The sequence below is a fragment of the Mya arenaria genome, chromosome 6 (assembly GCF_026914265.1).
Source record: "Mya arenaria isolate MELC-2E11 chromosome 6, ASM2691426v1".
NCBI classification, from domain to species: domain Eukaryota; kingdom Metazoa; phylum Mollusca; class Bivalvia; order Myida; family Myidae; genus Mya; species Mya arenaria.
The window spans coordinates 23,382,925-23,394,868 of record NC_069127.1 but is presented as its reverse complement, the minus strand read 5'-3'; the positions used below and the strand labels follow the sequence as shown (position 1 = coordinate 23,394,868).

Genomic DNA, 11,944 nt, shown 5'->3' with positions numbered 1-11,944 from the left:
ACCATACTTTTAAGAAACTGCCTGCAACTCCGCATAGGAACATGAAAATGGAGTTGTTTCAAATGTTTGTAGGATCGAGCAAATCTGTCAAATAACCAACACCAATTTGATAAAGGGAGATGCAACTTAAACCGAAAACAATATTGTGTACAGTTATTAAATTCGGTAATAACGCAGTTAGTTGTTCTGATTTTAATAGACACAGAAGAGAAATTTACGTACATTCTTAGTTGCTGCAATAGAAATGAGGTTTCATAAGGTTGAAATATCGTTTTTGCTGTACATTTCTTTAAAGAAAACAACGGTATCCTTCGTAAGAACATTTGTTTTTTGGTCATCGTTTCGGTAAATTATCAATTATTGTATATCTTATTAGGGAGTAAGAGTGCATATTTAAGGAATCATTTTATTTACAAAATATAACATGTATTTACAAGTATAGTGGTAATTCAAAACATTGATGTCTACGTTCCAAACAATTCCAAAGGCCACTTGAATTTATCATCTATGAATGCACGTTGTAATCACGAGGAGAAGCCATCACATAATCATAGGATGGAGGTTCGGACAAGAGATGGTAGTGCGCTTGCATTGTGTATCCATCGTTGGAGGGTAAGAAGCATATCTCCGAATAAGGCGGAGGTGGGTCGTCGGGTTTGGGGTGTGTTCCATCACTCTGCAGGGTATTTACAGTGATTGTAGTGTTTGCATTTGTTTCCACCTCATATTGTGTTTGACTGATTTGCTGTCTTATTGCGTCCTTGGAAAAGATTTGATAACGATGCCAACAGTATCCACAACAACAGAGACCGATAGAGAACATTCCTGCAGCTATCGAACTGCATACAATAATCAAAATGTAGTTATTCGTATGACTCCCAGGTTCATCTAAAACACAGCATAAAGTTTAAGAGTGTTATGAATTAAACTCAAACTTAAACTGACTGTAGATATAAAATTAATTTTTAAGAGAATAATCTGTTTTGCAATCTCAAAAGAAATAATAAAATATGTGATTACGCCAAATTTTTCTACGGGATCATTTTGGACAATCATCAAATCAATAAACTCTAATGATTTAATTATTTCCAATCTGTTTGCATCGCTTCGGGAAAGAATCTCAATCAAATAGGTAGAGATTCAAACTTAAGGATAAGGTCCACAATGGACACCGCATGGACAACCTATTAGTTAGCATTGCTTGAGGTCCACAATGTCAATGGACACCTCATGGCCAACCTATTGGTAAGACTTGCTTAAAGCCAAACGAATTATATAAACGAAAAAAGAGACACAACCCCTCACAAGACAAGAAACACAGTGAATAGATTTATCAATGGATATTGGATTACTTTCTTGTAAAGAAGCCGTTGTAGTCGTTTTAGCCGTAATGACTGTCTTATTATAGCAGGCAACTCCAACATCCTCAGAATGCTTGCAGTCGTGGAAATCATAACGTGAACGTCTACACTCCTCAAGTCTGCGTTCAGACCCATTACATGTAACACGGTCTAACCATATCGGCTGTGTCCCAACGCCACGCTGGTACCATTGCAAACTTAGTACCTGTGCATTATTCCTGCAAAAACGAGTAAGTTTATGATGATTCATAATCAAATATATAGGGAAATGTATAACTTATGTACAACTATCTCTCCGTGGTTTAAGGTCATTGTGTTGCAGGAGGTTAAACTAATATTTTCGTAGAAAAGGTATAAAACAAATAATATAGAAGTCTTGTAACTGCTGAAAATGCATTCCTATAGTTACTCCTATAATTATATGTCACGATCATGCGTGTTTTGGATTCAGGTTATTTCATGTATCGATAGACTATTTAGAATCATTTAGAACCATCTGAGCCAGAGACTTAATAAGGGTCGACAAAAACGATATAGAGAATAAAATAATACCATCTTGTTAGAAAATACCTTTTTGCTGGAAAAACGTGATTGTTCAATTCAATTTTTTGTTTTGTCTATTGCGGTTAACTCATTTGACGCTTAATTAAAAGTATCGTCCCCGAATGTCATGAAGGATCTTACCTATGTACTTGTAGCACTGATTGATTGCATTTTGGGCATATTGCATTACAGATAATTAACTGTGGTAAAATTGTTGATTTGGTACCGTGTAGGAAAAGTGCGCAGCTTCAGTTATTATTTTTGCACGAACATTTACAAATCATTTGTTTCCACTTTTGTTCACGTGTGGACAATATGTATTCAAGCATAGGTCGAGGAATATGTATGCAAGCAAAGGTTACACTATGTATGCAAGCATAGGTTACCCTATGTATGCATGCACAGTTTACACTTTGTATAAACACATAGATTGGACCCTATGTATGAAAGAATATATTGGACATTATGTTTACAAGCAAAACTTGGACAAAATGTATGCGTGAAAAGGTTGATCTCTATGCAGGCTTTTTTCTCGATTATTTCAAATGCATCTCCTTTACTTTGACCCATCAATATATCATATCAACAATTATCAAAAGCAATGAATCTATTATCTTTGAATCCTTAAATCATTCTCCTGTGAGAATGCCTTTTAAACTCAGAAAGAATATACTATTATTCTGTTCAACCTAACAGACAATGTGATAATCTTGTTTACGGCACTATATTTGAAACATTTTGACAATCAAGTATGTCAAGCTTGTCTCTGTGGTTTTCATCTTTTTTTTATAAAATAGTTTTCTTACGTTAAAAATCCTAACATTCTGCAAACAACCGCGGCAAAGAAAATATCGGCTCGATCCACACAAACAGTCCCCCAACGACTATTTATTAACACTTCGACTCGCCCAGACATAGGTGTAGGACCGTCTACAAGTTGTATATTTTGAATAACTGAAATGATATGAGTATAATAAAATTGTTTGTTATAGAGATTTTCGAATATGTACATTTGACTTTGGAAAGCTTAAGGATTGGCCACACAAACACGAAATTAAATATGATTTTGTTTTAAGGCATATAGATCAAAGTCACATAATGGGATCAAAACACACTATCAAAATATTGATACTTAGTAAAATAATATGGCTATCCATAATGTTGGGGATCTGCAAGGTCAACGGAGAGATGCACATACTGGGGTCAATTAAAAACAACGTATAGAAAATGACCTACATGCATGGAAAAAATCTCATGAAAACAGTGAATACTTACAGTTGATATGATCAACAGTAATATCATCTACTGCCACTTTATTGTGTTCAAAATCGGGGGTAAACGCTCTTTCTGCTTCAAATATCACCCAAAATTGCGATTCTATTCCGAAGAAATTAAGTTGCTGATGAACCCACGTGTCTCTCTTCATACCGTATAAGGAGGTCCAGATTAGCTCATAAGTATTAGATGTATTCAAGAACACTCGAATTGTTCCTGAAAGGAATATTTGATTGCGCTGCAAACCAACTATCGTTCCTCATTGTGGCATTTATCAAGGTCATTATTGTTTTTATAACAAAATGACATCATCAAAAAGAAATCATTGAAACACATCGTCGGAATTAAATCATAATCATTATAGTCACAAACTACTAGTCAATATGTTATCTTACCAGCATCGGTGTTTGTAAAAGCTTGAAATGAAATAACAACAGGTGTTTTGCTCAGTGGTCGTCTTAACATTGCTCTGTTTCTTGTAGAGTTCGGTCCAAAAGATTCAATAAATGCACAATTATCTGAAAAATATAACACTTTAGCAGTGTGTTATGAACGTAATATTGTATGGTTGCAGAACGCTTTAAACGTTTTACTCCACGAATTGAGTTTAGCATCATTCTGGATTCAAAACAGGTGCATAAATTACATGAAAGTAAAAGGTATTTCAAATGGCGTTTAAAAAAAACAACTAGCGAAACGCAGTCTTCTTCACAAGGCAACAAGTAAACAAATGGACTTGTACGCGAGAACATTAAAAAGCCCGCACATTTGGTATCCCGCGACTGCATTAATGGCCAAAAACAGACAAAATAATACTGGCTACCTTTGAATCACAGAATGAGAAATCTTGTGGAAAGTAAGAGTGTGGAAGCTTCAAATTAGTTATGGTAAAATATCTTTCTAGAAGAAAATTGAATACATTTAGGAATACTCTGTGTCATTTATTTAAGTTACTTTGTCGCTTGAAAGAGCACTCTCCTGTTGAGAAATTACACTCTTGACTAGCAGTTTTCAAAATTATGTTGGAGACACCATTTTTATTGTATACCAGGTTTTATACCAGGATAGCGCAGTCAGGACAGTGCCGTTTAAGTGTAGCGGCGACAGTGCTTTCGTGTCCAGCGCCAAAGTGAAATATAAGGAAATATTTTGGGTGTACGACAAGGAAAGTGCCTAAGTCCTTTCTAATATTCTCTATGTCATAATGATTTGTAATATGAGTTGTTCCTTTACGGAGCAAACGGCAAAGACGTTTCTTTGTTAAAATTATTATTGTTGATGTATGTAAATGTCATTCTTATTTTTGCACAAACTAGTGTAGATATTCAACTGAGGAACTATACATGAACACTGTGTTAAATGAAACCTTACTGTCAATTAAGATTAGGCTAAAATAATTGTATTAAAAAAACTGGTAGAGTACCTGACATTTAACAGATTTATCATCGCAACGTTTGAATTGAGATAGTTTGGCAATATTTTTCCCTCAGAGTTGTTTCAGTTGCAAGCGGTTCATAGATACAGAGTCTAAAATTATAAACGGGTCAAACTCAAAAAGTAATAAACGAATTATAGAGACACTTAAATTCTCAATTATAAGAGTTGATCATGCTCTTGACGGATTTGATTGGTTTTATGCACGCCAGTTTTAGAAAAATAGTTCATACCATGTTTACCATGCCTCTTGTGCATAAAACTATCTACACAAAATAACTTTCCCTATGCGTTATTAGGTAGGCTTGATTGTCATCGCTTTGCATAACATTTAGTGCTAAATATGGTTGAGAATTGTACACTGTTAAGATAGAAAACCTGAAAAAGTTATGTATTATGTCTAACAACATGACTTTGAAAAAAATCCTAGAGTGTACACTCTAAAAAGGATATCTTTGTTTCGAAATATGCTATGTTACTTTGGCATTCACGGCAAGTTAGGACAAGTGGTTGTTAATGTAAAACATTCTTTTTTTCCAAACAGTGTGTCATTAGTACGTTTATTCACAATTGGTATAGCAGAATAGAACAATCAACAAGGGCCTCCTTTTACAAGGTTTTGCAAATTTGAGATAAGCAATTATCTGAAGCTTGTTAATGTTGAAAAATATAGAATTGCACTAGCAAGATTGTAAGTGTCATAATATAGACTAACTATTGAAACTGGAAGATTGTCTAACATGCCGAGAAATAAAGAATCGGTAGTATATGTTTAAATATAAAAAGTTTCCTATTTGAATGCAAGTAATATGAGAAGTATATAAAGACTTAGTATACAAAACACTTAGCATGCTCAAATGTATTCTATGTTACGGGTCAATAATGTTTGTATACATTATATATATTTGTTTTCAACTTCATTGTAAATGAGAGCCATGGTACTATTATTTTGATATCAGTATGTAATCACAAATATGATTTATCATTAATGGCAATTGTTCACTATACAATGATTATTACCAGAACTACTTAACTTATAACCCATAGCATGCAAGTTTTGTAACTCTTGTCTTGCAAATTGCTCGTTTAGCAGAAATATCCATGTGTTTTGATTATGATACTACTTAAACAATGTAAACACAAAGCCCGACAGATCAAGAGATTAAATTGATAGACAGAACCTTTTGAAATAGGTTGACTCTGCTAAAAATGACAGTGAGTTGCTAAAACGCTTATCGACAGCTTTATGTGTGAAACGTTAACATGACTTGCAAGGTGATCGGAAAAATCAATCCGCGCTGTTTTTAACATGGGAAACCATTATGCGCTATTTTTAAACGGGGAAACTCAGCTGTAACAGCGCATGATTTTTGCGTTTGTTCTTTTAGTCATGTAAAATGATGTTTTATCGGGCTCATACTATCTCTCATTGGCACTTCTAGGCTTGTTTAGAAATAACTGCATTTAGGGACAATCTGGTGCCAAGTCCCTTTAATAAACACGTGTTATAAATCATGATTTTTAGTTATTATTTGATACATGTTAAACTGTGTATTAAACTGTTTATCTATATCAAAGTTTAAACACGTTATTGTCATTTTAATTTGTATTCAACGTTTGATAATTGGTTATACCAACCTTTATCAAAGAAATAATTTATATATGTATTATTTTCTACAAATAATTGACCAATCGTATTTAAATGGTTTGACATACTTGTACCAGTTTTATTTTCGTCCGTGTTCGTGTCTATAAAATGTCTACAATCTCCCACGCCCCAGTCAAAGTGATCTCTTTCTTGGACATTCCTCCACTCACACGTACCCGCTTCAAAAGAGCATCTGTCGGCTGCCAATGAAATAAAGATTATAATAATCACTGTTTGTGAGAAAGTTTAGTCATATAATTAGTTTTATATCAACAAAAATAAACTAAAGGTGTCACCGGCACAGACAGAGACGAAGCCGGGACATTTAGGGGTGAAATCCGACACCATCACGACAACATCTACGGTCATGGCAAAGTTATCCAACGTTAATTATAGAGTTTATTTGGGTTGTTTTGGTTGAGATCAGCATACATTTTAAGACGTTTGTCAGCAGGTAATTACTCTAGGTATTAGGGTACTGATAAGTTTTAAAGAGGCCTAAATCAACATGATATGTATTGCTTAATTCGACAATGTGAGCAAACATAATTAATTACTTCAGAGTGGGGATTAACGCGAAGGGATCTCACATGGGTCATCAAGGGTCAAAGACGACGTAAAGAAACAAGTTAGTGACGTTAATTTTTGTTGACAGAAACGATATGTAAATATGTCTTATCATCAACAAGACTATGCTTTTTTCTGCTTCTACACTTGTGAATATTTTTGAATTGCTTGTATTTTAATGAAGAAATCATTGGTAAAAAATTCAGCGTAGCATCGTTCTAAAATAGTCCATCAAGTTGACATTTTGGACAAGGGTTTCATTACCCGTGGTGACCCATGTGAGAACTCTTTCAGTCACGGGATTTCTTATTCTGTACTTGAGATAACCATCAACTTAGCTGTTCAAATTTTCAGACACTATGGTTTGGCTAATACGCAGACAGCGTAAAGATACTAAATAACTGCCTATCATTACAACGTACGTCAGTGTATTTGAGAAGATACATTATGTCAGTTTTATCTCCCATTCCAGACGTAGAATATCTTATTTAATATACGATGTCGTAAAATTCCTTGCTCGGTATCTACGAGGAACTAACCGTTTATACTCGGTAAGCACCGATATACAATTGTCTGTTGACATGTTATGCACAGTGAATCATATCTAAACGAAAGCATATATGCTTACCTTTACTATATTTTGTTGAACTCAGTATAAAGAGTATCCATAATGAAGTTAAACAGTTATTATATGAACTATCCATTCTATAAATTTCATTTCATAAAGTGTGAGTCGATTGCTTAAAGAAACACATATTACTTTATTCAAACTTAGTAGAATAAACAAAGTTGACAAAATTCAGGTAACGATATTGATTGCTTTATATATATTTCTCTTCCGGATTTGTATGCGATCCATTCCCGGTTCGATGATTTCATTTGTAAACGTAATCTGATACTCAACGATTCACACAAATCATGCATTATACCACGGATAAAGGTAACATAATTCTCGCACGGTGTTGTAAACATCAGTAAATTCTAAATGAATCATACGTATTCTGACGACGATATTTAAACTTGTTTTTCTTTTAAGATTATAGTTGGCGTTAAGATTAACACATTTATATGATTTATTAGTTTGTCGCTCTTCTATCTACCAAACCGGCGGTCAGTGGTAATGTTCCCATACTAGGTGGATGTTGTTACAGATATAATGCCATCCAATGAGACTCAACTGTATTTTGATGAGGTGTTTAAAGAATTGGACTCATGCGAAGAATCTGGAAAAGGAAAAATCTACTGATTGTTGTTCAAATATACAAACCAAAGCATTTTGGAGGGTATAAAGAAATAATGGCCTAATTTTCCTTTGTATGTATTTAAAACGTATTCAAATACCCATTGAGATATCTTTTTAGAAGTTTAGAATATTTCGGAAATTTATATATCAATATCAAAACTACTATTTAATGCATTCTATTATGCATAAACAACTGATGATTGTTAGAATGTTCCGATATGTAAATGAATAAATGAAGCAAGTCAAGTATATCATATCCATGCATAATATTCCCACATTACGAACACGGCCAAGATCACAAACATTCATCTAGCATTTTGTATAATGTTATTATGTATAAACATACATTAAGCTTGTGATTTGTTTCATGTGTACCTTATGTTTTATCAAAGATGTTCACCTGAGAAGTACATTTTCATTAATTTATATCAATGAGTTTGGTTCAGTTTAAAACCGCAATCATATACAGCTGTTTATTGTATAAAAAAGCTCAATATCAAGACCACTAAAGATAAGAATGAAGAATATCGGTGACATTGAACGTCATGAGCTGTAAGAGAATAATGCCTTATCGTTTACCAAAGAACGTTCTTGTATAAGACCAACACCCTGTTTCTACTATCGATTGTTGTGTAAGGGGCAAATGCCTTATCTCTATCATTGAACGTTGTGTAAAGGCCCGGTCACACCGCCCGAACTTTGTTGGAGCGTTCATTGAACGGTAGAGAGAGGGGACCGAATTTCGACAACGCTCGTCACCGCGCACAAAATGGGGAAAAATCGAAAACACGGGCGTTGCCTTAGCGGTGCACCGCTGAAGCCGGCGTTGCTATAGCGTTGGCTTAACGGTAGCGAGCGTTGGTTTAGCGGTGACGCGAGCGTTGATAGAGTGGCGTTCTGTGCATGCGGGCGTTGGCTTGGCGGGGGTTTAAAGTTGGTTTAGCGGCATACCGCTTTTGACTACGGAGCTGAACGGATAGCTTTGATAGAAGTTCTGATATATTTTTGATAGAAGTCGATAGTTGAAGTTCATCATGCCACGTGGACAAAAGAAGAGGAAGGCTGGAGAAGGAAAGGCAGCAGCCTCAAAGAAGATCATTACTGAGCAGGCAGCTGAACCAATGGAGTCAGGTAAATATATGTGGCCCACTGGTTGTATAGTTGTATAATTCTGAGCCAGAGTTACGAGGAGCTTTACAGGCCACGTGCTTGCCATCAATGGCACCAACTGTGTGGGGAAAGTTCCATCTCTGGTATCATTGGTCAGCCAGGTCTCTCCATCCTTGTTCAGTTGTTGGGCAAAACAAGAGTTCATCTGTGTACTCCTCAATGGTGGCCTTTACCACTTCTCTGACTACCACACTGATGGTGTTGTGGGGAACCCTCCAGGCGTATTGCATGTTTCTTTAGGTGTTACCAGAGGTCAGGTGCCGTAGGGTGATTGCCACTTTGAGACCAGGTTCCAGGCTTGCTCGGTAATTGGTGTCTTGCTTGGTCAATATGGGGATCAGCCTCTGTACAACTTCATCAAACATGGCTGGTGGCATCCTCATGAAGTGCTGGAAGGCTCGTGGATCCTCATTCCTCAGCTCCACCATCAGCTTGTCATACAGTCCATGTTCAGGCCTTCTCAGTATCCACTGTCTGACCCACACAACTCTGTCTCTCCTTCTTCTCTCTCTTCTCCTTCTGTCAATAGCTTGTTGCAATCTGAGGAGGTTCTGATTCTGCTGCTGGACTAGTGCACCAATCATCGCAAGTCTCTCAGCATCTCAGCAAGTCTTACAGTTTTACTGTAACTTTGAGCAAATTCGATGTAAATGAGGTCTGCACTCAACGGCAGCTCGATTCCAAATGGGCTCCTGGTTCATTTCTCCCCGTATTTATAGCCAAATTCTGGTCCCGCTTCGACACCTCCATACCAACGCCAAACCAAAGTTCATCACCGCAATGGATCGCTGCTTCAACGCCCGACACCGTTGCAGCAATCCCGTGTCTATCGTAAAACGCTTACAACCGCTTCACCAAAGTTTGTGCAACGTTTAATCACCGCCCGGGCAAAGCTGGCGAAGCAGCGGTGGTCCAGCGTTCAAGATTTCTGCGTTGGCCTAGCGGACCCAAGCGTTCACGAACTTGCGTCTAGCGGTGCCAAACTTTGACTGGGCGTTGTTGGAGCGGTGGTGAACTTTGCTGGAGCGGAAAATTGCCCGCTCCTCACCGCTCGCAATATTTTGTGCAGCTCAAATCGTTCGGAGCGGTAGGAGGGACCATAAGCGGTAGCCGAGCGTATACGGCGTTGCCTTAACGGGGGCCAACTTCTGGTGATAAGTCACGAGCGGTGATGATTTTTTTTACCGTTCCAGGAACGCTCCAGCAAAGTTCTTGCGGTGTGACCGGGCCTTTAAATTATCTCTGCCATTGAGCGTTGTGTAAGGGGCCAATGCCTTATCTCTGCCATTGAGCGTTGTGTAAGGAACAAATGCTTTATCTCTACCATTAAACGTTGTGTAAGGGACCAATGCCTTATCTCTACCATTGAGTGTTGTGTAAGGGACCAATGCCTTATCTCTACCATTGAGTGTTGTGTAAGGGACCAATGCCTTATCTCTGCCATTGCGTGTTGTGTAAGGAACAAATGCCTTATCTCTACCATTGAGCGTTGTGTAAGGGACCAATGCCTTATCTCTACCATTGAGCGTTGTGAAAGTAACAAATGCCTTATCTCTTACATTGAGTGTTGTGTAATGGACCAATGCCTTATCTCTACCATTGAGCGTTGTGTAAGGGGCCAATGCCTTATCTCTGCCATTGAGCGTTGTGTAAGGAACAAATGCCTTATCTCTACCATTGAACGTTGTGTAAGGGACCAATGCCTTATCTCTACCATTGAGTGTTGTGTAAGGGACCAATGCCTTATCTCTACCATTGAACGTTGTGTAAGGGATCAATGCCCTATCTCTGCCATTTAGCGTTATGTAAGAGACAAATGCCTTATCTCTACCATTGAGCGTTGTGTAAGGGACTAATGCCTTATCTTTGCCATTGAACGTTGTGTAAGGAACCAATGCCTTATCTCTGCTAATGAACGTTTTGTAAGGGACCAATGCCTTTTCTCTGCTATTGAATGTTGTGTAAGAAACCAATGCCTTATCTCTACCATTAAGCGTAATGTAAGGGACCAATGCCTTTTCTCTGCAATTTAACGTTGTGGAAGGGACCAATGCCTTATCTCTACCATTAAGCGTTATGTAAGGGACCAATGCCTTATCTCTACCATTGAACGTTGTGTAAGGAACCAATACCTTATATCTACCATTGAGCGTTGTGGAAGGGACCAATGCCTTATCTCTACCATTAAGCGTTATTTAAGGGACCAATGCCTTATCTCTGCCATTGAGCGTTGTTTAATGAACCAATGTTTTATATCTACCATTAAGCGTTGGGAAAGGGACCAATGCCTTATCTCTACCATTAAGCGTTATGTAAGGGACCAATGCCTTATCTCTACCATTGAGCGTTGTGTAAGGGACCAATGCCTTATCTCTGCCATTGAATGTTGTGTAAGGAACCAATACCTTATCTCTGCCATTTAACGTTGTGGAAGGGACCAATGCCTTATATCTACCATTGAGCGTTGTGGAAGGGACCAATGCCTTATCTCTACCATTAAGCGTTATGTAAGGGACCAATGCCTTATCTCTACCATTGAGCGTTGTGTAAGGGACCAATGCCTTATCTCTGCCATTGAACGTTGTGGAAGGGACCATTGCCTTATCTCCACCATTAAGAGTTTTGTAAGGGACCAATGCATTATCTCTACCATTGAGCGTTGTGTAAGGAACCAAAGCCGTATATCTGCCATTGAACGTTGTG

The 11,944-nt window shown here is 37.4% G+C and overlaps 1 protein-coding gene across 2 annotated transcripts; it reads right to left on the bottom strand.

The window, feature by feature from the left end:
• Window positions 1-292: 292 nt before the first annotated feature.
• On the bottom strand, window positions 293-7,732 carry LOC128238363 (uncharacterized). Of its 2 annotated transcripts, none has more exons than XM_052954214.1 (7): window positions 7,457-7,732; window positions 6,336-6,461; window positions 3,575-3,697; window positions 3,180-3,395; window positions 2,711-2,858; window positions 1,353-1,579; window positions 293-888 (listed from the first exon to the last, which is right to left on the bottom strand). In XM_052954214.1, the coding sequence occupies exons 1-7, from the start codon at window positions 7,530-7,532 to the stop codon at window positions 506-508; spliced, it is 1,299 nt and encodes a 432-aa protein (XP_052810174.1). In that variant the 5' UTR covers window positions 7,533-7,732; the 3' UTR covers window positions 293-505. The 2 variants fall into 2 exon arrangements, with proteins under 2 accessions (XP_052810174.1, XP_052810173.1); XM_052954213.1 differs by having other exon boundaries at window positions 296-888; window positions 6,330-6,461; window positions 7,457-7,730.
• Between the last annotated feature and the right edge of the window lie 4,212 nt (window positions 7,733-11,944).

What these genes read in the sequence shown, in the direction of transcription:
- LOC128238363 (XM_052954213.1), bottom strand. Translation starts at nt 7,532, where the DNA reads ATGGATAGTTCATATAATAACTGTTTAACTTCATTATGGATACTCTTT. An exon ending in CGAAAATAAAACTGGTACAA is followed by an intron (nt 3,698 to 6,329) that starts GTATGTCAAACC and finishes TATATTTTTCAG; the next exon opens with ATAATTGTGCATTTATTGAA. An exon ending in TTTTACAAACACCGATGCTG is followed by an intron (nt 3,396 to 3,574) that starts GTAAGATAACAT and finishes TATTCCTTTCAG; the next exon opens with GAACAATTCGAGTGTTCTTG.